Source organism: Antedon mediterranea, chromosome 4 (assembly GCF_964355755.1).
Source record: "Antedon mediterranea chromosome 4, ecAntMedi1.1, whole genome shotgun sequence".
Classification (NCBI taxonomy): Eukaryota; Metazoa; Echinodermata; class Crinoidea; order Comatulida; family Antedonidae; genus Antedon; species Antedon mediterranea.
Genome location: NC_092673.1, coordinates 25,007,517 through 25,029,854, shown reverse-complemented (window position 1 = coordinate 25,029,854; position 22,338 = coordinate 25,007,517). Strand labels below are relative to the sequence as shown.

The 22,338-nt window shown below is 32.1% G+C and overlaps 2 protein-coding genes across 2 annotated transcripts; both read left to right on the top strand.

The window, feature by feature from the left end:
• The first annotated feature begins 6,877 nt into the window (after positions 1-6,877).
• Positions 6,878-16,610, top strand: LOC140047021 (ornithine aminotransferase, mitochondrial-like). Its single transcript, XM_072091819.1, has 9 exons — positions 6,878-7,221; positions 10,049-10,226; positions 11,522-11,746; positions 12,190-12,413; positions 12,890-13,012; positions 13,290-13,418; positions 13,827-13,940; positions 14,633-14,777; positions 15,071-16,610. Exons 2-9 carry the CDS (start codon positions 10,052-10,054, stop codon positions 15,232-15,234), a joined length of 1,299 nt encoding a protein of 432 aa, XP_071947920.1. The 5' UTR covers positions 6,878-7,221; positions 10,049-10,051; the 3' UTR covers positions 15,235-16,610.
• Positions 16,611-16,808: 198 nt separating this feature from the next.
• On the top strand, positions 16,809-22,287 carry LOC140047020 (transmembrane protein 127-like). The gene is made up of 4 exons (XM_072091818.1): positions 16,809-16,904; positions 17,378-17,828; positions 19,055-19,225; positions 19,672-22,287. The coding sequence occupies exons 2-4, from the start codon at positions 17,522-17,524 to the stop codon at positions 19,980-19,982; spliced, it is 789 nt and encodes a 262-aa protein (XP_071947919.1). The 5' UTR covers positions 16,809-16,904; positions 17,378-17,521; the 3' UTR covers positions 19,983-22,287.
• The last annotated feature ends 51 nt before the right edge of the window (positions 22,288-22,338 follow it).

Sequence of the window (22,338 nt, the reverse complement as noted above, 5' to 3'; positions counted from 1 at the left end):
TAATATACAACAAATAACATTAATGTACGATCCAGTTTACCACTGTTCTCAACTATAGTCATTTTGGTATACTTGAGCACAGTGATAAAGAATAGGATAAACTTAAAAATATACAACAAAAAACATTAATGTACGATCCAGTTTAACACTGTTCTCAACTATAGTCATTTTGGTATACTTGAGCACAGTGATAAAGAATAGGATAAACTTAAAAATATACAACAAAAAACATTAATGTACGATCCAGTTTAACACTGTTCTCAACTATAGTTATTTTGGTATACTTGAGAACAGTGATAAAGAATAGGATAAACTTAACAATATACAACAAAAAACATTAATGTACGATCCAGTTTAACTCTGTTCTCAACTATAGTCATTTTGGTATACTTGAGAACAGTGATAAAGAATAGGATAAACTTAACAATATACAACAAAAAACATTAATGTACGATCCAGTTTAACACTGTTCTCAACTATAGTTATTTTGGTATACTTGAGAACAGTGATAGAATAGGATAAACTTAACAATATACAACAAAAGACATTAATGTACGATCCAGTTTAACACTGTTCTCAACTATAGTCATTTTGGTATACTTGAGAACAGTTATAAAGAATAGGATAAACTTAACAATATACAACAAAAAACATTAATGTACGATCCCGTTTAACACTGTTCTCAACTATAGTCATTTTGGTATACTTGAGCACAGTGATAAAGAATAGGATAAACTTAGCAATATACAACAAAAAACATTAATGTACGATCCAGTTTAACACTGTTCTCAACTATAGTCATTTTCGTATACTTGAGAAAAGTGATAAAGCATAGGATAAACTTAACAATATACAACAAAAAACATTAATGTACGATCCCGTTTAACACTGTTCTCAACTATAGTCATTTTGGTATACTTGAGCACAGTGATAAAGAATAGGATAAACTTAATAATATACAACAAATAACATTAATGTACGATCCAGTTTACCACTGTTCTCAACTATAGTCATTTTGGTATACTTGAGCACAGTGATAAAGAATAGGATAAACTTAACAATATACAACAAAAAACATTAATGTACGATCCAGTTTAACTCTGTTCTCAACTATAGTCATTTTGGTATACTTGAGAACAGTGATAAAGAATAGGATAAACTTAACAATATACAACAAAAAACATTAATGTACGATCCAGTTTAACACTGTTCTCAACTATAGTTATTTTGGTATACTTGAGAACAGTGATAAAGAATAGGATAAACTTAACAATATACAACAAAAAACATTAATGTACGATCCAGTTTAACTCTGTTCTCAACTATAGTCATTTTGGTATACTTGAGAACAGTGATAAAGAATAGGATAAACTTAACAATATACAACAAAAAACGTACATTAATGTACGATCCCGTTTAACACTGTTCTCGACTATAGTCATTTTGGTATACTTGAGCACAGTGATAAAGAATAGGATAAACTTAACAATATACAACAAAAAACATTAATGTACGATCCCGTTTAACACTGTTCTCAACTATAGTCATTTTGGTATACTTGAGCACAGTGATAAAGAATAGGATAAACTTAATAATATACAACAAATAACATTAATGTACGATCCAATTTACCACTGTTCTCAACTATAGTCATTTTGGTATACTTGAGCACAGTGATAAAGAATAGGATAAACTTAACAATATACAACAAAAAACATTAATGTACGATCCCGTTTACCACTGTTCTCAACTATAGTCATTTTGGTATACTTGAGCACAATATACAACAAATAACATTAATGTACACCATTCTGTTCAACACTGTTCTCAACTATAGTCATGTTCATATACTTGAGCACAGGGATAATATGAAAAACATAATAACACTATAGTATTTGTAGATGAATGACGCGGATACGTACATATGTTCATAAGTAATTGATATAAATTGACTTTTAAAAGTGGAATTAACACAAATGATTGTAGATAAATATGACGTGAATTGCACGTACATAATGTTGATGAGTAGTATATTTATATAAATCGACTTTGAAAAGTGAAATAACACTAATATTTGACTCTCTGTCACATTTACATATCACACGTTAGACCATTAATGGAATATGCAGCTCCTGTTTGGTGTAATATCCCAGATAAATTAAGTGATGAACTAGAAAATATCCAGATTTCTGCAGGTAGAATATGTACTGGTGCGTGGAAACATACAAGTCATAATGCATTAAGACAAGAATTAGGCTGGTTATCATTGGAAAAACGTAGACAATTTCTTAACCTAATACTGTTTTTTAAAATTATTCATAAGTTAACACCAGTGTATCTTTACTCCTTATTTAATTTTTCTGACAATATTGAAGTTTATAACTTGCGTAACATCCGAAATATAATAATTCCATTTTGTAAGACCACATCATATCGTTTATCTTTTGTCCCATCTATTATAACACATTGGAATGAGTTAAATAATGAAATAAAAAATTCCTCATTTCTTGTTGAGTTTAAAAAATTGCTACTGAAATCCAATTTGTTTGAAACAAAAAAACGTTCTTATTATGATACAGGTGATAAGAAGATTAACCAAATTCACACTAGAATCCGACTTGGTTTCAGCTGTCTCAATTCGCATTTATTCTTACATGGACTTCGGGACAATCCAAATTGTACTTGTGGCTTTAATGTTGAGAATCCGCTTCATTTCTTATGTTACTGCCCTAATTATAATACACAAAGAGATATTCTACTTGTAAGCGCTAACTCAATTATTGAGGATATCTTAGCCAAGGATTTTTCTTTAACATTTAATTTTACATTTTTAAGTGAAATTTTTATTTTTGGTTCCGATCTTCTTTCGAATTGTGAAAATGCTTTATTATTTTATTATGTACAACAATTTCTTGTTAATTCTGGAAGATTTAATTGATGTTTCTGTTAGTTGTTTTAAAATGTTGTATTTGTTAATCTGAGGCGCCTTGAAGCTAAGATGGTTCCATCTTGTAAGGCGCCTCTGTGTAATATACTAAATAAAAAAAAAAAAAAAAAAAAAAAAAAGTTGTACACTATTGATCATATATGAATATGACGTGAATTGCACGTACATGTGTTGATGAGTAGGCCTATATTGATATAATTGACTTCGAAAAGTGAAATAACACTGATTTGTAAATGAATATGACGTGGACAAGTACATTTATTGATGAGTATATTGATAAATCGACTTTTAAAAGTGAAATAACACTAATATTTATAGATGAATATGACGTGGACACGTACATATGTTGATGAGTATATTGATATAAATCGACTTTTAAAAGAGAAATTAACACTATTGATTGTTGACGTGAATTGCACGTACATATGTTGATGAGTGTATTGATATAAATCGACTAAACGTTAAATAACACTATCTTGTACAAGTACCCTCACTTGCACTGATGAAGGGCTAGTGTTGCCCGAAAACTCTGCTAACGTTTCTGGCTGTTTTACTTTATCGTTTTGATTTAGCTTTTCGCTTCTTTTTTTGTATCTCCATGGAGACCACAGCATTATTAATATTTCAGTATTTTGCCTTTGGATTTACTAATATTAAAAGTGAAATAACACTAATGACTGTAGATGATATGACATTTATGTTGATGTATATAGTTTTGTATATATAATATGCATACGTACATACGTTGATAGGTATTGATATAAATAGATTTTTAAAAGTACGGTAATAGACACTTTATTTGTAGATGAATACGACATGGACAAGTTGCAATAAATTCTATCGTTATATCGTATGTTGATGAGTATTGATATAAATCGACTTTTTTAAAGTAGAATAACACTAAAATGTATAGATGGATATGGCCTCAACAAGTATTGTATTAAGCGGTACTGTATATTGATAGACTTCATACCTGTAATGTCAATGAAATCTGGCAACAAGAATTGTGTTTGATCCTCCTAATAGTATTCTAATAATCTTGGTTTGTAAAGAAGGCATGAAAAATCTAAACGCATAGCCAGGGGAGGGGTTGGAGTTTCGAACAAACTTCCCTGTGCCCGTCCTACGGTTTTTGTGAACTTTTTAGTAGCGTGCAAACGCGACTCTACAGCTCACTATGTCGATCGGTCGGTCGGTAAACACCAACTCAAATTTGAGCACGCGACTGCAGCCATGTATAGGCCTATGGCCTGTTTATACTAGAAATCAGCAGTGAAAGTATATGTAAATAATATGTGTTAATATAGAATTAGTTTTTTTATTTTTTAATTTAATAAATAGTATTAAAGTTGATCTTATTCTTTATCTGTGATTAATTATACTCAAATGACTATAGTTTAAAACAGTATTAAACGGCATCTTACATTAATGTTATTTGCTGTTTATTCGAAGTTTATCCTATTCTTTATCACTGTGCTCAAATATACCAAAATGACTATAGTTGAGAACAGTGTTAAACTGGATCGTACATTAATGTTATTTGTTGTATATTGTTAAGTTTATCCTATTCTTTATCACTGTGCTCAAGTATACCAAAATGACTATAGTTGAGAACAGTGGTAAACTGGATCGTACATTAATGCTATTTGTTGTATATTATTAAGTTTATCCTATTCTTTATCACTGTGCTCAAGTATACCAAAATGACTATAGTTGAGAACAGTGTTAAACTGGATCGTACATTAATGTTTTTTGTTGTATATTGTTAAGTTTATCCTATTCTTTATCACTGTGCTCAAGTATACCAAAATGACTATAGTCGAGAACAGTGTTAAACTGGATCGTACATTAATGTACGTTTTTTGTTGTATATTGTTAAGTTTATCCTATTCTTTATCACTGTTCTCAAGTATACCAAAATGACTATAGTTGAGAACAGTGTTAAACTGGATCGTACATTAATGTTTTTTGTTGTATATTGTTAAGTTTATCCTATTCTTTATCACTGTTTTCAAGTATACCAAAATGACTATAGTTGAGAACAGTGGTAAACTGGATCGTACATTAATGTTTTTTGTTGTATATTTTTAAGTTTATCCTATTCTTTATCACTGTGCTCAAGTATACCAAAATGACTATAGTTGAGAACAGTGTTAAACTGGATCGCGTACATTCATGTTTTTTGTTGTATATTTTTAAGTTTATCCTATTCTTTATCACTGTTCTCAAGTATACCAAAATGACTATAGTCGAGAACAGTGTTAAACGGGATCATACATTAATGTTATTTGTTGTATATTATTAAGTTTATCCTATTCTTTATCACTGTGCTTAAGTATACCAAAATGACTATAGTTGAGAACAGTGTTAAACGGGATCGTACATTAATGTTTTTTGTTGTATATTGTTAAGTTTATCCTATTCTTTATCACTGTGCTCAAGTATACCAAAATGACTATAGTCGAGAACAGTGTTAAACTGGATCGTACATTAATGTACGTTTTTTGTTGTATATTGTTAAGTTTATCCTATTCTTTATCACTGTTCTCAAGTATACCAAAATGACTATAGTTTTGAGAACAGTGTTAAACTGGATCGTACATTAATGTTTTTTGCTGTATATTATTAAGTTTATCCTATTCTTTATCACTGTTCTCAAGTATACCAAAATGACTATAGTTGAGAACAGTGGTAAACTGGATCGTACATTAATGTTTTTTGTTGTATATTATTAAGTTTATCCTATTCTTTATCACTGTGCTCAAGTATACCAAAATGACTATAGTCGAGAACAGTGTTAAACGGGATCGTACATTAATGCTATTTGTTGTATATTATTAAGTTTATCCTATTCTTTATCACTGTGCTCAAGTATACCAAAATGACTATAGTCGAGAACAGTGTTAAACGGGATCATACCTTAATGCTATTTGTTGTATATTATTAAGTTTATCCTATTCTTTATCACTGTTCTCAAGTATACCAAAATGACTATAGTTGAGAACAGTGTTAAACTGGATCGTACATTAATGTTTTTTGTTGTATATTGTTAAGTTTATCCTATTCTTTATCACTGTTCTCAAGTATACCAAAATGACTATAGTTGAGAACAGTGGTAAACTGGATCGTACATTAATGTTTTTTGTTGTATATTATTAAGTTTATCCTATTCTTTATCACTGTGCTCAAGTATACCAAAATGACTATAGTTGAGAACAGTGTTAAACTGGATCGTACATTAATGCTATTTGTTGTATATTATTAAGTTTATCCTATTCTTTATCACTGTGCTCAAGTATACCAAAATGACTATAGTCGAGAACAGTGTTAAACGGGATCGTACATTAATGTTATATGTTGTATATAGTTAAGTTTATCCTATTCTTTATCACTGTGCTCAAGTATACCAAAATGACTATAGTTGAGAACAGTGTTAAACTACATCGTACATTAATGTTATTTGTTGTATATTGTTAAGTTTATCCTATTCTTTATCACTGTGCTCAAGTATACCAAAATGACTATAGTTGAGAACAGTGTTAAACGGGATCATACATTAATGTTATTTGTTGTATAATGTTAAGTTTATCCTATTCTTTATCACTGTTCTCAAGTATACCAAAATGACTATAGTTGAGAACAGTGTTAAACTGGATCGTACATTAATGTTATTTGTTGTATATTGTTAAGTTTATCCTATTCTTTATCACTGTGCTCAAGTATACCAAAATGACTATAGTTGAGAACAGTGTTAAACGGGATCGTACATTAATTTTATCCTTTGCTTTACTGTGCTTTGATTTGATAAGCAAGTTTGGTTGCCCCGCCCCCATATGCTGCCTACTAAATTAGGATTCCCTAGCTTTTCTATAAAAATTGAAGTACCCACAATGCATGTTATACGGAAGTCATAGTCTTGTAAAATACAGACACAATAGTTTTTATCGTATTGTTTTCATTTAAATATCACTAAGATTGTCTTAAACTACAAACAACTAAAATTAGTGAAGGTATGCAAGTGTTTCTAAATATTTATTACTGGTAGTATTAATACAATTTGGATTATATCATTTTCCAGAAAGGTAGAAAAAAACATAAAATAGTTGAGAATTCTCAACTAGCCAGGATGGTATAGGAAATATAGCTCATTAATCCCATTAAGTACACACACAAACGGGCAGGATCGAGGCATGTGTTGATAGGAGCTCGTCGAGAAGATAAACGTGTTTTATCACCTACTTGACCGGTCCTAAATAGATATACGGATAAAACTGGTATGAATATTACTTATTTGAACGTTTTGAACTCCTATTAATAAGTTATGCTATGTTTAATTTACCATAATTGAAAGAAGCGGCTGCAAATAATAATTGGTATGAAAATATTGAGACTCCTATAGCCTAGGCTATAGTATTTATATATAAATAGTCTCTTTACTAGCCTAGGCCGGTCACAGTGCATTTCGGCCGCCAATCATTTCGGCCGCCAATCATTTCGGCCGCCAATCATTTCGGCCGCCGGTTATGGAACGCCCAAATTCATGAAACTCCAAAAAGGACAAAATATGGCATGATCATTTCGGCCGCCAGGTATGGCGCGCCAAATTGAAATAGCCAGAAATAACTCATTAACTGTACAGTATTACACAGTGAAAAAAAAACTTTATCAAGTCTATGGTCATTTAAACTAGAGATCAGTTGTGCAATGGGCTAAATACATTTTGTTTTTGCCGTAGGCATAGATTTAAAGTTATATTAGTTACGGTATTTTACCGTCTGAATATTTTGGTTAAAATGAATATTGATTTAATGTTTATTTTTTTATTTATTTTACAAGTCCCGAAGATGCGTGTGCTTTGTAAAAATGTGTTTTATGAATCAAGTCAAGTGTTTTTGACTGGCACATAAAAAAAACTTCAGCATCACCTCCTTCTTATTAAAAAAATATCATTAATATTCACTGTAGTGATGGCAATGTGCACGCTATAATATCGCTGCTGTTTCTGGAATTGAAGACCACCGATTCGGCTTAATAATACAGTATTTAGGCCTAGTAAAATATTAACATTTTAACACACATGGCGTGTCATACATATTCAAGAATAATTACAATTCTGGCGGCCGAAATTAACAATACATATTTTGTCCTTTTTGGCGTTTCATGAATTTTGCAATTCCATAACCGGCGGCCGAAATGACTGGCGGCCGAAATGATCAGACACCGCCTAGGCCTAGTAGTAGGCCTAGCTAGGTAGGAAAGAGGCCTCCAGTCAGCAATAATAGTTTAGGCCATCGAACCAACATGAACTTACCGACGTCGGCGGGGGTTTGAACTGGTCTAGAGGCGGACACCAGTTTGGCCTAGCTAGTTTACCAGTATCTTTCATACATAATAAAAATATCTTAATTATTATTATTTGATAGAATCAGGACATTTGTCATTATTCATTAAAGTTTTTGTTTACTTTTTACACATATTGTATAGATAGTAAATACAAATATGCCTATCGCAGCCAACATGTGTTTTTATTTTTTTTCCCTTTTTTGTAGTCACTGAATTATGACTCTTCTCATACTTGTTTCTTTTAAGCCTGTTTTCCTGTCGACGTTGAAATACGTTGAGTTGCGTTTAGTTTAAAATCGTTAAAGTTGAATGAAAATAAAATAGCGATGGCGATGATCGAGTCGGACCGCTAATTTAACTTTTACACTTGTTTTTTTTAAATATCAGACCTTAAAAGTGTACAAAAAAGGTGAAAAGAATCGTTGCGTTGTAAACATTCAAGAATTGCCAGCGCGTACCTATTTTTTCACAAACTGCAATGACGTAATTTGTGGACCATTTGATTGGTCAGTTTTAACGATCGTAATCGTTAAAGTTGAACCAAGTTCAACTTTAACGATTTAAGATTTTAACGATTTTCAACGTTAATTTTTACCCCCTTTTCCTGTTAAATCGTTGAATATGTCAACTCAACGCAACTCAACGTAACTTAACGTCGACAGAAAAACAGGCTTTAATAATCGCCGTCAACATTGCATTTTCTGTCATACAGTATGTCAGCGCAAATACACTGTCAGGTCACTAATTAACGCAAAACTTGTATTTCTGAGACATATTGTACATTCTTAAAGACCCCTTCCCTGCAATTTTGGACGTTTTTTGGAAAATAATACATATATATCACTTTAAAAACATTAAACCATGTCATTCCTTGTCTTAAATGTACGTTTTATGGTAAATTATGATAAAAAGTGAGAAACAATGCACTACCTGAGTAGCTCGCGGCGATCGACCTCTCGTGGACGGTCTTAGGCCTAGCCTAGCTAGGCTTAGTTTTGTAGGCCTAGCTGGTAAACATCGGTAACGTACGAACATCGTACGCTACCTATATACCTAGCCTGACGTTGTATAGTTGCTGCATTAATTGTCTTTCTATTTTTGCCAGACTCCGTTGATACAAATTGGGGGAAAACCCGGTATTTTCGCTGAAAAGTTAGGAGTCTTCCATTTGTTTTGGCCTCACGATCGATCGAAAAGTGGGCGAATTACAGGTGAAAAACAAAAATATCAATCCGCGCGCAATGCATTTTGGGATTTATAGCGGGCCGCTATAATTATTAGAAGCGACTTATTTTTCACATTTTTAACCGTTTAAAGACGAAAAAAGTTATCGCAATAGGATCATATTTTTTTTTTTTTTACATTAAATATAGTTTGTGATCTTAAATTAGATCTAAAAAACGTAGGGAATGGGGCTTTAAGGCTGATCAATTATTTTTTACACCAAAATCACCTCAAAAGTTAAGAAATAATGTTTTCACTGGTAAAATGACAAAATAAATAGTTAAATTCAACTAAAAACCCACTCACTGGCTGGCAGCCAGCTTGACTTTTTTTTTCTTTAAATTACTGTTTTTCATTTAAACATATTTTTTTTAGATAACTATTATGCAACATTAAAATGGCATATTTTAAGGATTAATTTTTAAGGGGACAATTCATCTTTAAAGAACTTTGTACTGTTAGTCAATTCAGTCCCTGTAAATTGTTTATTAGACCCTGCTGACAGTATTACATCAGTTTATCTTTTATTTGTAGAAAATGTTCAGCAAACATGTGATCAGAGGACAACAGTTCGTAAGCAAGCTGACCCGCGCTCAGAGCACAATAACACGTCCAGTTCCTGCGACAACTTCCCAGCAAGTGTTTGATAGAGAAGCCAAGTATGGTGCACATAATTACGGCCCTTTGCCTGTAGCAATTACCCGAACTAAAGGTAAACATTTCTATTGTTTTACTTGTTTTGATTTTTTATTACAATTTATTTTATGCAAGTAATGTAAGTTGTACTGTAACTAATTGGTTTGTTTTTAATACCAACTTGTGTAATACAAGAATGTGTACTTTTGATTTCTGATTTTGCATTTATTTTTTTTAAATCACAGTCCATGGTTATTTCTTTTAAACTACAGCATAAAAACCTCTTAAATTGTAAAAGAGATATAAAATCTGAAATCAAGCATAGTATTAGTAGATCAAATTTCATTTGCTTTTAAAAGTCTGTGTTGGTTTTCCCCAACAATAGTATGTGTGGGTTTGTCTCTGCAATGTTGAGTGAACAGTATATTATGGCTTGGCCCCAGTAGTTTTACAGTAAATGTCAATGGTGTATGCAGCTTTGCCCCAGTAGTCTACCTCCGCCAAGGAGGTATATGTAATCGATCGTGTGTGTTTGTTTGTTTGTTAGCACAGTATTAGCAGGATTATTCAAAAAGTAATTACAAGATCTTTACCAAAATGAATATACAGATAGATATGTGGTTAAGGACCATTCCATTAAATTTCCATTTTGGACCATTTGAGACTAAGGTCCCAATTCTGGACGACTTTTTAGTATACTTTTCTGACCTGCTACAGTGCTTGTGTGAAAAGATAAGACGGAATTTTTCAAAAGCCGGCTAGCAGTCTTAAACTAACAAGTAAACTGAAATTGCATTTTCTCGAACTACTTGTCCAAACAACTTCATTTTTGTACAAGAAGCAAGAGTTATAATTTGTGATTTGTCATTTTAAAGCTTAATTGGATTTAATGTGCACCTTTTTTTATGCGAGTAGTTTAAAAAACCTATTTCTTTTCAAATTAACTCGTTTGATTTTCGCATTGCTGTTCTATTGTTAGTCGACTGAAGCTATTGTTAATTGAAAGGCTTGTTACATAACCATTACACCAAACTCGCATACACATGCTTGTAGTGAAATTAGCCTAAATCACAAACAGCATTAAGACACACACAAATATATATTGTGCAGCCTTTCTCCAGCAATGGTGGGTGCAGCTTTGCCCCAGAAGTTTTAAGTGTTATCTTTTTCCAGCAATGGTGCATGTGACGTGGCCCCAGTAGTTTTAAAGTGTAGCCCTTTTCCAGCAATGGTGGGAGCAGCTTTGCCCCAGTAGTTTTAAGTGTAGCCTTTTTCCAGCAATGGGAAGTGCAGTTTTTCTCCCAGCAACCTTGTGTTTCGAATTTATATTACAGCAACACTAAATTTTACCCATTTTGCCACAATCGACAGGTGTACATGTATGGGACATAGACAACAAACGTTACTATGACTTTCTGAGTGCTTACGGTGCTGTCAACCAGGGTCACTGTCACCCTAAGATTATAAATGCCCTGAAAGATCAGCTCGACATCATGGCGCTTACATCTCGGGCATTTTACACAGATGTATTGGGCGAGTATGAAGAGTATATCACCAAGATGTTTGGTTATGACAAAGTCTTGCCAATGAATACAGGTAATGAATATTAGGAAGGTTTCGCAATCTTATGAATACAATAACGAAAACGGATACATAACACATTTGTGATACTTCTGAGCTGATTTCCATTTCGTATTCGTAAAGCGTATTCGTGTTGACGAGTATCACCAGTTATATTCGTAACTACAACGAGTATAGTTGTGTACATTTTGCATTTGAATCAAGGATTGATTCATGATTATAATATAATTATAGATTCATTACTAAAAAAAAGTAAATTTTGCAGAGTATGACAGGATATAGAACCTTGTTTTCTTAATTTCTGGTTTTCTGAGCTTCATCAAGTTTTCTTATACAGTATAACCTATGTGTTTACTAGAATGCAAAAATTGTCATTTCCTCGGATGATATCAAATGTTATATTACCCCTCTTTTAAACAGGCATTATCTGTATAATAGTAAAACCTTTCAAAACCTAGGCGTTGAAGGCGGTGAAACAGCCTGCAAACTGGCAAGAAGGTGGGGCTATGATGTTAAAAAAGTACCAGCGAACAAGGCGAAGATTATATTTGCTAATGACAATTTCTGGGGAAGAACTTTGGCAGCTGTTTCATCGTCAACTGATCCTAGCTGCTACGAACGTTTTGGCCCATACATGCCTGGATTTGAACTGATACCATACAATGACCTAGCTGCACTTGAGGTACAGTAGGTTTAAATCTTGCAAGTTTATAAGTAACCATCCCCTTCCCTCTTCTTCTCCCACCCCATTGTCATACAATTAAATGAACACCCTAATTCTTCTTGTGAAACACAGCTGTTTTACTATGGTATAGCCATGATTTAGGTCCAGTAAGCTATTATTGTACAGTACATTCTTTAAAAAAGTCTCATTAATTAAAGAATAAATTAATTAAATTTTAAGTGTTTCTCTTTATAAGTGTGAACGGCCACTCTCCCTATGATTGTGAAGTTAGCATGTTAACTACCAAGCTAGAGTGCCACTACTCCAGACACCTTGTAAAGTAGTTGGATCTCTTTAAAAACTGAAATTGCCTATAGCAGATACATTTTTTACTATCTGTGTAATTAGTCTATAAAGCTTGTCAACTATACTATGCTTTTAGTGTATATTTCATGCTTGTTATATAAACAACATATTCCATTCTTTTGATTTAGAAAGCTTGCCAGGATCCAAATGTAGTTGCTTTCATGGTAGAACCTATCCAAGGAGAGGCAGGAGTTGTAGTTCCCCATGAAGGCTATCTGCAAGGAGTAAGAGACATATGTACCAGACAGAATGTGAGTACTGTAGCCTTTGTGAAGGAAAACAATTAAAAGGTGGCTCTCAGGCAGCCTAACATTTAGAAGAAGCGACTAATACAATGGGGAAACCCACATATCGTACAACCCTTTAGTTACTCAATACACGTAGCCTACACAGTACATGAATAGAAAGATTTGCTTTTTTAAGAAAAAATTAAGATAGCATTCAATGTTGTGATTGACAGGCATTAAACAGATAAGATATTAAATTGTACAAATATATTTTAGTAAACAAAACACTTTGAAACTTTAGGTACTGTGGATCGCTGATGAAGTGCAGACTGGGCTTGCCAGAACTGGCAAGATGCTATGTGTTGATCATGAAAACGTTCGTCCAGATCTAGTTATCTTAGGAAAAGCATTATCGGGTGGTGTATATCCAGTAAGTATTTACCAAAATCTGTTTCTGTATAAGAATAGGACTCAATTTGGTTTTAATATTCAACCTCCAAAGGACGTTATGACATGCATGTGAGGAGGATTCAAATTGGCTTTAAGATTTAGCCTCCAAACAACAGTCAATATGAGATACATGTGCTGAGGACTTGTTTTTTTTTTTTGCTTGTTTCAATAATCAACCTCTAAAGGATGTTATGACATGCATTTGTGATGTGGAGGATTCAATTTGGCTTAAAGATTGAGCCTCCAAAAGGCAGTGAATAAATGAACCATTACCTGGAAAACAATACAAACTTAATAAAGTAACAAAATAAAAATTAACTATCCATGAACTGTACATTAAAATCATGGCTAGTTATTTTCTGATTAATTAGCATAATTTGTTCTACAGGTGTCCGCAATCTTAGCAGATGATGAGGTGATGATGACAATCAAGCCTGGAGAACATGGCTCCACATATGGTGGAAATCCACTTGCCTGTAGGGTAGCCATCACAGCTTTAGAGGTATACACTTGAAACCTTATATTAACAGTTGAATTAATATAGTTTAAAGATGTTTGTTAATGTAAATAGATACTTGATAGTGTAATAGAAAAAAAGTAAATCTTTTATTAACAAAGTACCATATGGACCAGTCAACTGTGTGTTTAATTTATTATTCTGTTTCATTATGGTTCACTGTGTGTCTAATGTATATTTATATTTGCACTTTAAACAATGAATTTGATACATGGTAAAAAAAAAATCCCCCACACCAAGTATTGGCTCCTGATACAAATTGTTAACTGTGTGCCAATAGAAAAGACTAATTTACATGCATTTTTTACAGTGTGTTCACTGCCTATAGAAACACACAGTCAACCATGCCAAGCAGCTTTGGTTTGTGGTATCGGACTTAAGTATATAATGTACCTAGATGATAGCATAACTAATCCATATGGTTGGACATAAGGCTTATCAAGTAACCAACTTCCCTAGATTTCAGCCAAACTAAATCTCTGTCTACACTATCAAACTATTTTAACAAAAAATGTGTGATGTGACCAAATATGGTATAGAGATATGCCCAAATATGATATGACATCAAATTGTTTTGTCACATAATGTTTGATAGTGTAGAGACAGAGCTCAACAATTAATAAACCAGCTTGGTTTAGACACGAGAATAAATATTTCTAAAAAATATATTTTTTCAGGTTTTGGTAGAAGAGGACTTGGCAAACAAAGCTGATAAACTGGGTGTTATTCTTCGTGAAGAACTCAGCAAACTAAATAAAGATATCGTGTCAGTTGTACGAGGGAAAGGATTGATGAATGCCATAGTTATTAAAGATACATCAGGTATACAGTGATGTAGCTAGAGTAGTTAAGAGTGGGTGGTATATAAATAGAATTGTATTTTGAGCTACGCAGAGGTGTATTGGGTTGGTGATATGTTGAAATTATGCTGGGTAGATTACATAGCTTTAGGGTGGGTGGCAGACTTTGAAGTTTGGTATCACCACCACAAAAATTACAGTACATCCATGGCGTATGAAGCTCTGATAAGCAACAATAATTCTTGCCTTGCTGGAATGTTTTCTGGATCTTACATAATAACAATAATATATTCTTATATTATTTTTTTGTCACAGATTACAATGCATGGAAGGTGTGTCTCAAACTGCGTGACAACGGCCTGCTTGCGAAACCGACGCACGACCACATCATCCGCTTTACTCCACCGCTTACCATGACGGAAGAACAGATGAGAGAATGCACCGATATTATTAAAAACACAATCATGAGTTTCCAATAGATTCTGAAAATATTTTAGTTATATTGCAGTGAAATAAGCCTGAAATACTTATTATTATTAATTGTTATTGTTTCTTGCTGATGATGTACAGTATCTTGAATCCTCAGCATTGCTTCTGCTACTAAAATAGGCGTCATAATAAAATAATCATAATCATTACTATTATCAGGTATAAAAAATTGTTTATATTGCTCAAGCCCAATCCAACCAGGGAAGTGCGAGTGTAATTTCAGTCTTCCCTAAATCCAACCAACCAATTTTTCAATTCAATTTTTAAATCATATTATCAACCACCATACCTTGTCATTACATCGATCATTTATATTAACTATTAATTTGTTATTAGTATATAGTATTGTTACAGCAATAGTATTGACATGCATATTAAAATGTGTGTGTTTCTCACGTTTGGTGAAATTCAATAAATAATTCCCATAATACTAATTACCACAGCTCTTATTACATTGGTGATAAAACTGTGTTTAAAATAATAATTTATGTAACGATAAATAATTGATTGCAACAATAATTATACAGTAATTTTGGTATGGAATACCTTGTAATTATTAATTAGTATTCTGTATATATTACTCTGTATTATATATTTATAATACAGAGTAATGTATTTAAAATCAATCCAGTTATCATAACACTTCATTCCATGTCAATAATTTATTGAATCATAACAATTGTATACAGTTTTCCTGAATAATGTATTGAACAGTTGAATCAATTTAGATTGAATTTAATCAATTTAGATTTAATATAATCAATTACGATTGCATTTCAAAAATAATGTGCACTTTAATAATGCCATGCATTGCTGCTATAACAATAATGTATTAAATCATTAAAATAAATTATATAATTTCTTCTCTTAAATAACTTTTTCCTGAAATGGGAAATTGTGGAGCCACAAAGTAATATTATTTTGGGGGTTTTTCACACAATATCTTTGTTTATAAAACAGTTAATGTCATGTATCTTTGGGTTCATAAATGTAATAATTGTGTTAAAATTAGAATGATCATGTTTAATAAAAACAAAATGTGTTACTAGAAAACTACATATGCCACTCTAGAACTAATATAATACAGTATTTTATTTATTACTGTCAAAATTTCGCATAAAATGTGTTGATTGATATATTTAAAAATAATGGTGATGTGATCATACTTAATTGGTTATCTAGACAACAGTGGTTATACACTATAAATAATATAGTTTTTTTATTGATAATATTTTCGTTGCCTCTACCCCTAAATGCCGTCTCAACATTAATTCTCCAGGGTTGTTTTACTATTTATTTACTTTACAATTAAGGTGTTGCTTTTGACTTTTACTCTAATAAAATACTGAATATAGAAAAAGTACAATTTATTGCCTTATATGTTTTTATTTGTCAACTTTTGTTTCTACAGTATTTTTAGTTGTCAATCATAAAATAATTTATAAATCACTATTGCAATACCAAATTTCAGTTACATTTTTGGAGAAATACTGCTGTTACTGTTGTGATGATATCTTGAAAAAACAAAACAGCGCCATCTATAGGATATCGGGAATAATAAAAACAAGAAAGGAACGACGAATAATCTCAAGAAACTTATCGTGTAAAAACCTATATTATTTCATGTTTATGTAATGAAATTGTGCATTGAAATATGACTGTAAGTATCTTTAATATTTAAAGGACATACATGTACTAATATAATCGTGTAAGATGTACTATATTATCATTTTTAAACAACTTTTGTGGGCACTTCCTTGTTTACCTCTCGACTACTACGACGACGGGCGCAAGCAAGCAATGCGAAAAACACTAGCCAGCCTACACAACAGGAGGCTTAGCCTATCAATACGAGAAACTGAACATAATAGGGCCTAGAAATCTAGAACTTGTAATTGATGTAACTTATTATTCTGTATTGGATTATTTCATTAGTTAAAACAAATTAACCCGAGAATGGCATTTTGTAACAGTTTATGTTTCAATAAATATTTTTTATCTGTCCAACTGTTTTGGATGTTTATTTAGGCTAGCTAGCTAGGTCCTACAGTAGAGTACATTGTTATATTATTGATTAATATATACAATACATACTATGATGTATTATTATTAAGCATATTTTCTTTTTTTTAGAGTATAAGTGATCATCAATTCTAATTCGAAAATTCAGGAAAAGCTACAGTAGTTTATGCAACCATTCTGAATAGTAATATCTACACAATTTTCGCCATTTTATTAATAATTCTTAAACAAAAACAATAAAGAATATATTGCATCATGACAAGCAGTAACAGCAACAACACGACTTCAGCAAACACAGTGACCACCTCTTCATCGAGCTCTGGCAGGTCAAGTCGTAGACATCGTAGAAGACATCGTCATCACAGACATCGACGTAGCAGGCAAATCAGACCAAAGACAACTGAACGAAACCTTGTAGCCGCAATCATGGGCATGGTTGTTATCGCGTTCTTAATCGCTGCGCTGGCGGAGCAGAAATGGTTCAGTCTTCATGGCGGTAAATGTGACAAGGAGTATATTGGAGCATATGAATTCCTCACACCGCATGTTGAAAATACCCCTTGTAAGTTCCTATTGTTTTTAGATTTACATTTTTTTTAATGTTCATTTTTAAATTTAATAAATATTGATAATGGGACAGTAGACTGGAGCCTGCAGAGTAACTTTGGATTGGTTACCGTAAATTTTCTAATACTTTAGTAACCCACACTCTAATAGTAAGCCCCCTTCTAATAGTAACTCACCTTCTAATAGTAACTCACCCTAGTTAAAAACAATCAAAGAATAATAACCCAGGGTTACAATTAGAAGATTTACGGTAAATCAGTGTACCATAATTTACAGCTACGATAGGTAAAATCGGTCAGCTAACAGGTTTACATTTTAAATACAATACAAAAACAGTACCCCTTCTTGAACTCAATGTTAAATTTTAGTTGATGCCATCATGACATGCCCCTACTGTACGAACTCCCCCGTGATTACTGAATTACTGAATTTTCTGCTATTTATTAAAAAGATATTCAGATTATATTCAATATTTTAGTTGTTTTCAAAAGTATTATTGGTGATGTGCAAATTCCCACCTTTTGACAGCTAAAATAAAATTATGAATAACTTTTTTTTTATACAGTAGATTATTAATATTACATTTAATTAGCACTTCCATTTAAAAATCCTGGATCTGCCCTTGTCATAAGATAAGATAAAAACAAATTAACAGAATATGCATCGTCACATCCTACTTGAACCATTCCCACAAATATTTTTTAAGTAATGTCATAGTCTGTTCAAGCAACACAAATTTACACTCTACTTTTGTATTTTTGATATGACATCATCTTGTCCATATATGGGCACATCACATTTGTTTGTAACATAAAGTTTGATAGTGTAGACAGAGCTTAATAATACTTTCTACCAATATAATATATACACATTGATAAAGATGTATTTTTGACATACAGCAATACTCTCTAAATATTTTTTATGTCCAGTACCGGTAATTCATATGTTTAAATTCGACATGAGGTTAAAAATTTAATCACTAGGGGTGTAGTGTAAACGTCATGGTTTTTTCTAGTTTTTAATGATTGCTTTAACAGAATCAGAATTTATTAAGTGTGAAATTACAAAAATGATGGTGAAATATACTACAACATTCTTAATCTAGGAAAAAAATCTGAACTATATTCTTATGAAAATGTAATTATACAGTTTTCTTAATATTTTGCGTGTGGAAGAAATTGTCTTCAAATGATTAATAATAATAACATTATTTTATTTCAGCCATGGAATATTGTATCACCTCTCAGGTTGTTACAATAATGAGAATTAACATCAGTTTCATCTTCCTGTCTATCATTAGTAGTCTAATCGCATTTTTCCTCGATACACTCGGTCCGATGAAGCACGTCATAAAGACAATACGGAGACACTCGGTTGGAAATATAGTAACAGGTAGGCCCTCTTACGATCATTTTATTTCATACTGTATGCTGGCTACAATATTCATGTTTTTCAATCCATCTATGTGCCATTATTTATGTTGCATTGTGGGATTTATATTTGCAAATCATGTCCATATTTTGGTACAGTGTGTTGTGAGTAATTAAAAAATATTCTGAAAATTCTTTTTGTCTTTGTTTTTTTTTCTTTTATACGCATCCAACAGCAAACACAAACTCACCAAAAACTATGGATAAACTATTTTATTATTTATCATGCTTATAAACTAAGTCTCATTTGAAGCTTAGGGAGTGGAGTTGGAAGAGTCATGAGTAAACAACTCTGGTACTAAGTCAGGATTGGAACCTGGACCCCTGGATGTTTTAAATAGTCCACAGTACATAATATAATCTCATCAACTGTGTATTAAAAGTAATCAATGACATTTTTATTTTTAGTTCTCTTGTGTGTAACCATCTGCGGATTCTGTTACTGGGTAACAACACTTATGGAAAAAGTTTTGAACAGCTACAAGTTAGCCGAGGGAAGTAAAGTATCGGTATCATATGACGTCGGCTTTTATCTCGTGGCTGGAGCCGGCTCCCTGTCTGTCATCATCTCGGCAACTAACCTCTTACGGCGGTACTCAGCATATGAAGTCGTCCCACGGGAGCGACTGATGGATGATTGGGATAACTTTCTGGAGGCAGAGTTGCGAAGTGCTCCTCAACTTACAGAGATGCCTCCACCACCCGCTTACACCCCTTAGCAACATTTCAGTTAAACCCAACACTGATGTATTCAATATTAAATTATACTACATAGAAAAGGTTTATTTTTAATATTATTTTGTAATACAATAACTAAATTGAGGAGTGGAAAAACAATCAGGGGTCTGTCTGTTACTTTTTACAATTTTAAGGCATTTTCATATGCAAACATTAATTTGTCTTTCATTATCATTTAAATATTGATAGAATTTACAAAAAAATTTTAGAATTTTTATTTATTTTTTAGTTCAATACATAGCGTACTCATGTTTGAGTTCAGTACATAGAGTGCTCATGTCTGAGTTTAGTACATAGAGTGCTCATGTCTGAGTTCAGTACATAGAGTGCTCATGTTTGAGTTCAGTACATAGAGTGCTTATCTAAGTTCAGTACATAGAGTGCTCATCTGAATTCAGTACATAGAGTGCTCATGTCTGAGTTCAGTACATAGAGTGCTTATCTGAGTTCAGTACATAGAGTGCTCATCTGAATTCAGTACATAGAGTGCTAATGTCTGAGTTCAGTACATAGAGTGCTCATGTCTGAGTTCAGTACATAGAGTGCTCATGTCTGAGTTCAGTACATAGAGTGCTCATGTCTGAGTTCAGTACATAGAGTGCTCATGTCTGAGTTCAGTACATAGAGTGCTCATCTGAGTTCAGTACATAGAGTGCTCATGTCTGAGTTCAGTACATAGAGTGCTCATGTTTGAGTTCAGTACATAGAGTGCTCATGTCTGAGTTCAATACATAGAGTGCTCATGTTTGAGTTCAGTACATAGAGTGCTCATGTTTGAGTTCAGTACATAGAGTGCTCATGTTTGAGTTCAGTACATAGAGTGCTCATGTCTGAGTTCAGTACATAGAAGTGTTCATGTTTCAGTTCAGTTACTTGAAGAGGTAATTTTTTAGTTAAGTTACTTAACACTTAGTATATGTTGAGTTCAGTTGGAGCACTTACTGTATGTTTGAGTTCAGTTACTTTGAACACTTTCAGTATGTTTGAGTTCAGTTACCCGGAGCACAACCGAGTTAACTCTTAAGCCTTGTAAGTTTGAGTCATGATTCTTAGCCTTGTTAATAGAAATAATCACAGCAGATATTGTATTGTTTTTTTTTTGGTTTGAAGCAATGTTGTGGGGATGGGGAAAGGGTGGGCGTGTGGTCTAATGTTAAAAATTGTTGATTCTTTTTTCATAAAAATGATTATTTTTAAACAATTTTTTTTTTATTTATATTTTTAGATGAGGATGCAATAGAATGTTGCTGAATGTTCTGATTCATGTTGTGTGTATTGTGAATTGTAAATACTGTATTTGTAATAAATATATTTTTCAAATCTGTGTTGTAATTAATGACACTATTATAGGATATAGTTTTTTCTCACATTTTGTTTTTAATGTACAGAGTTATGTAAAAGGCTACCTGCTTAATGTACTTTCTGTATAACATTGGTTATTATTACATGTATACCTATAATAATGTTATAACTATCATTACAGTAAATAAAGAAGGTTACTGTATATTCTTAGCTATTATGATTATATTGCATATATTTTACAGAAATAGTATTAATAATTATATTGTTAATTACTATAGTATACAATAGCTCCAAAATGATTTATGATTATGGATTATTTTATATGATTTTTAAGTTGACTATAAATACATTTTTAATTTCTATTCATAAAATATAGTTGTATACCATTTGATAATTTTCTTATAATACTTCTACTAGAAATAGAATATTACATAATTTTATTAAAAATGAAAGGTCAACTATTCCAATAATATCTAATATTATAATTTGTAGGTAATTCTTATTTTTATAAATTGTATTATTGAAAGCTAGAACTATTATAGCGTTGTTTGATTTGAGAAAATTGGCAGCATAATAACCATGTAAAAATGATTTGGAAAAGAAGTGTTTAAAAATATTACTTAAATAATATGTGATTTTGACTTGGAAAATACCAACAGAAAGGGAGTCTGCAATTATGCAATACAATGCCTAGCGCATCATAAAATGATATTACAGTATTGGGTTCCTAATTTTGGGCTTGCCATTGACAGAATGGACGATACATTTTATTTGTATCGACAAACTTCCAAGCGTAGGGAGAAGTTACATATTTTGGATTTGTATGCTATAGGTATTTCATATAATTGTCATGAGGTAAAACCAATAGTTTAATTTTTGAGTACTGTAATATTTTGTCGGTTTTTTTTGAGGGACACGAAAACATACCTTGTGTACATTTTTAAACTTTATCAAATTTCCAAATAAAGATTTTATATACTATCATCATATGTATTGTTTGCCACTTTGTAGTTGTTAAGACCGCCAGCCTCCATC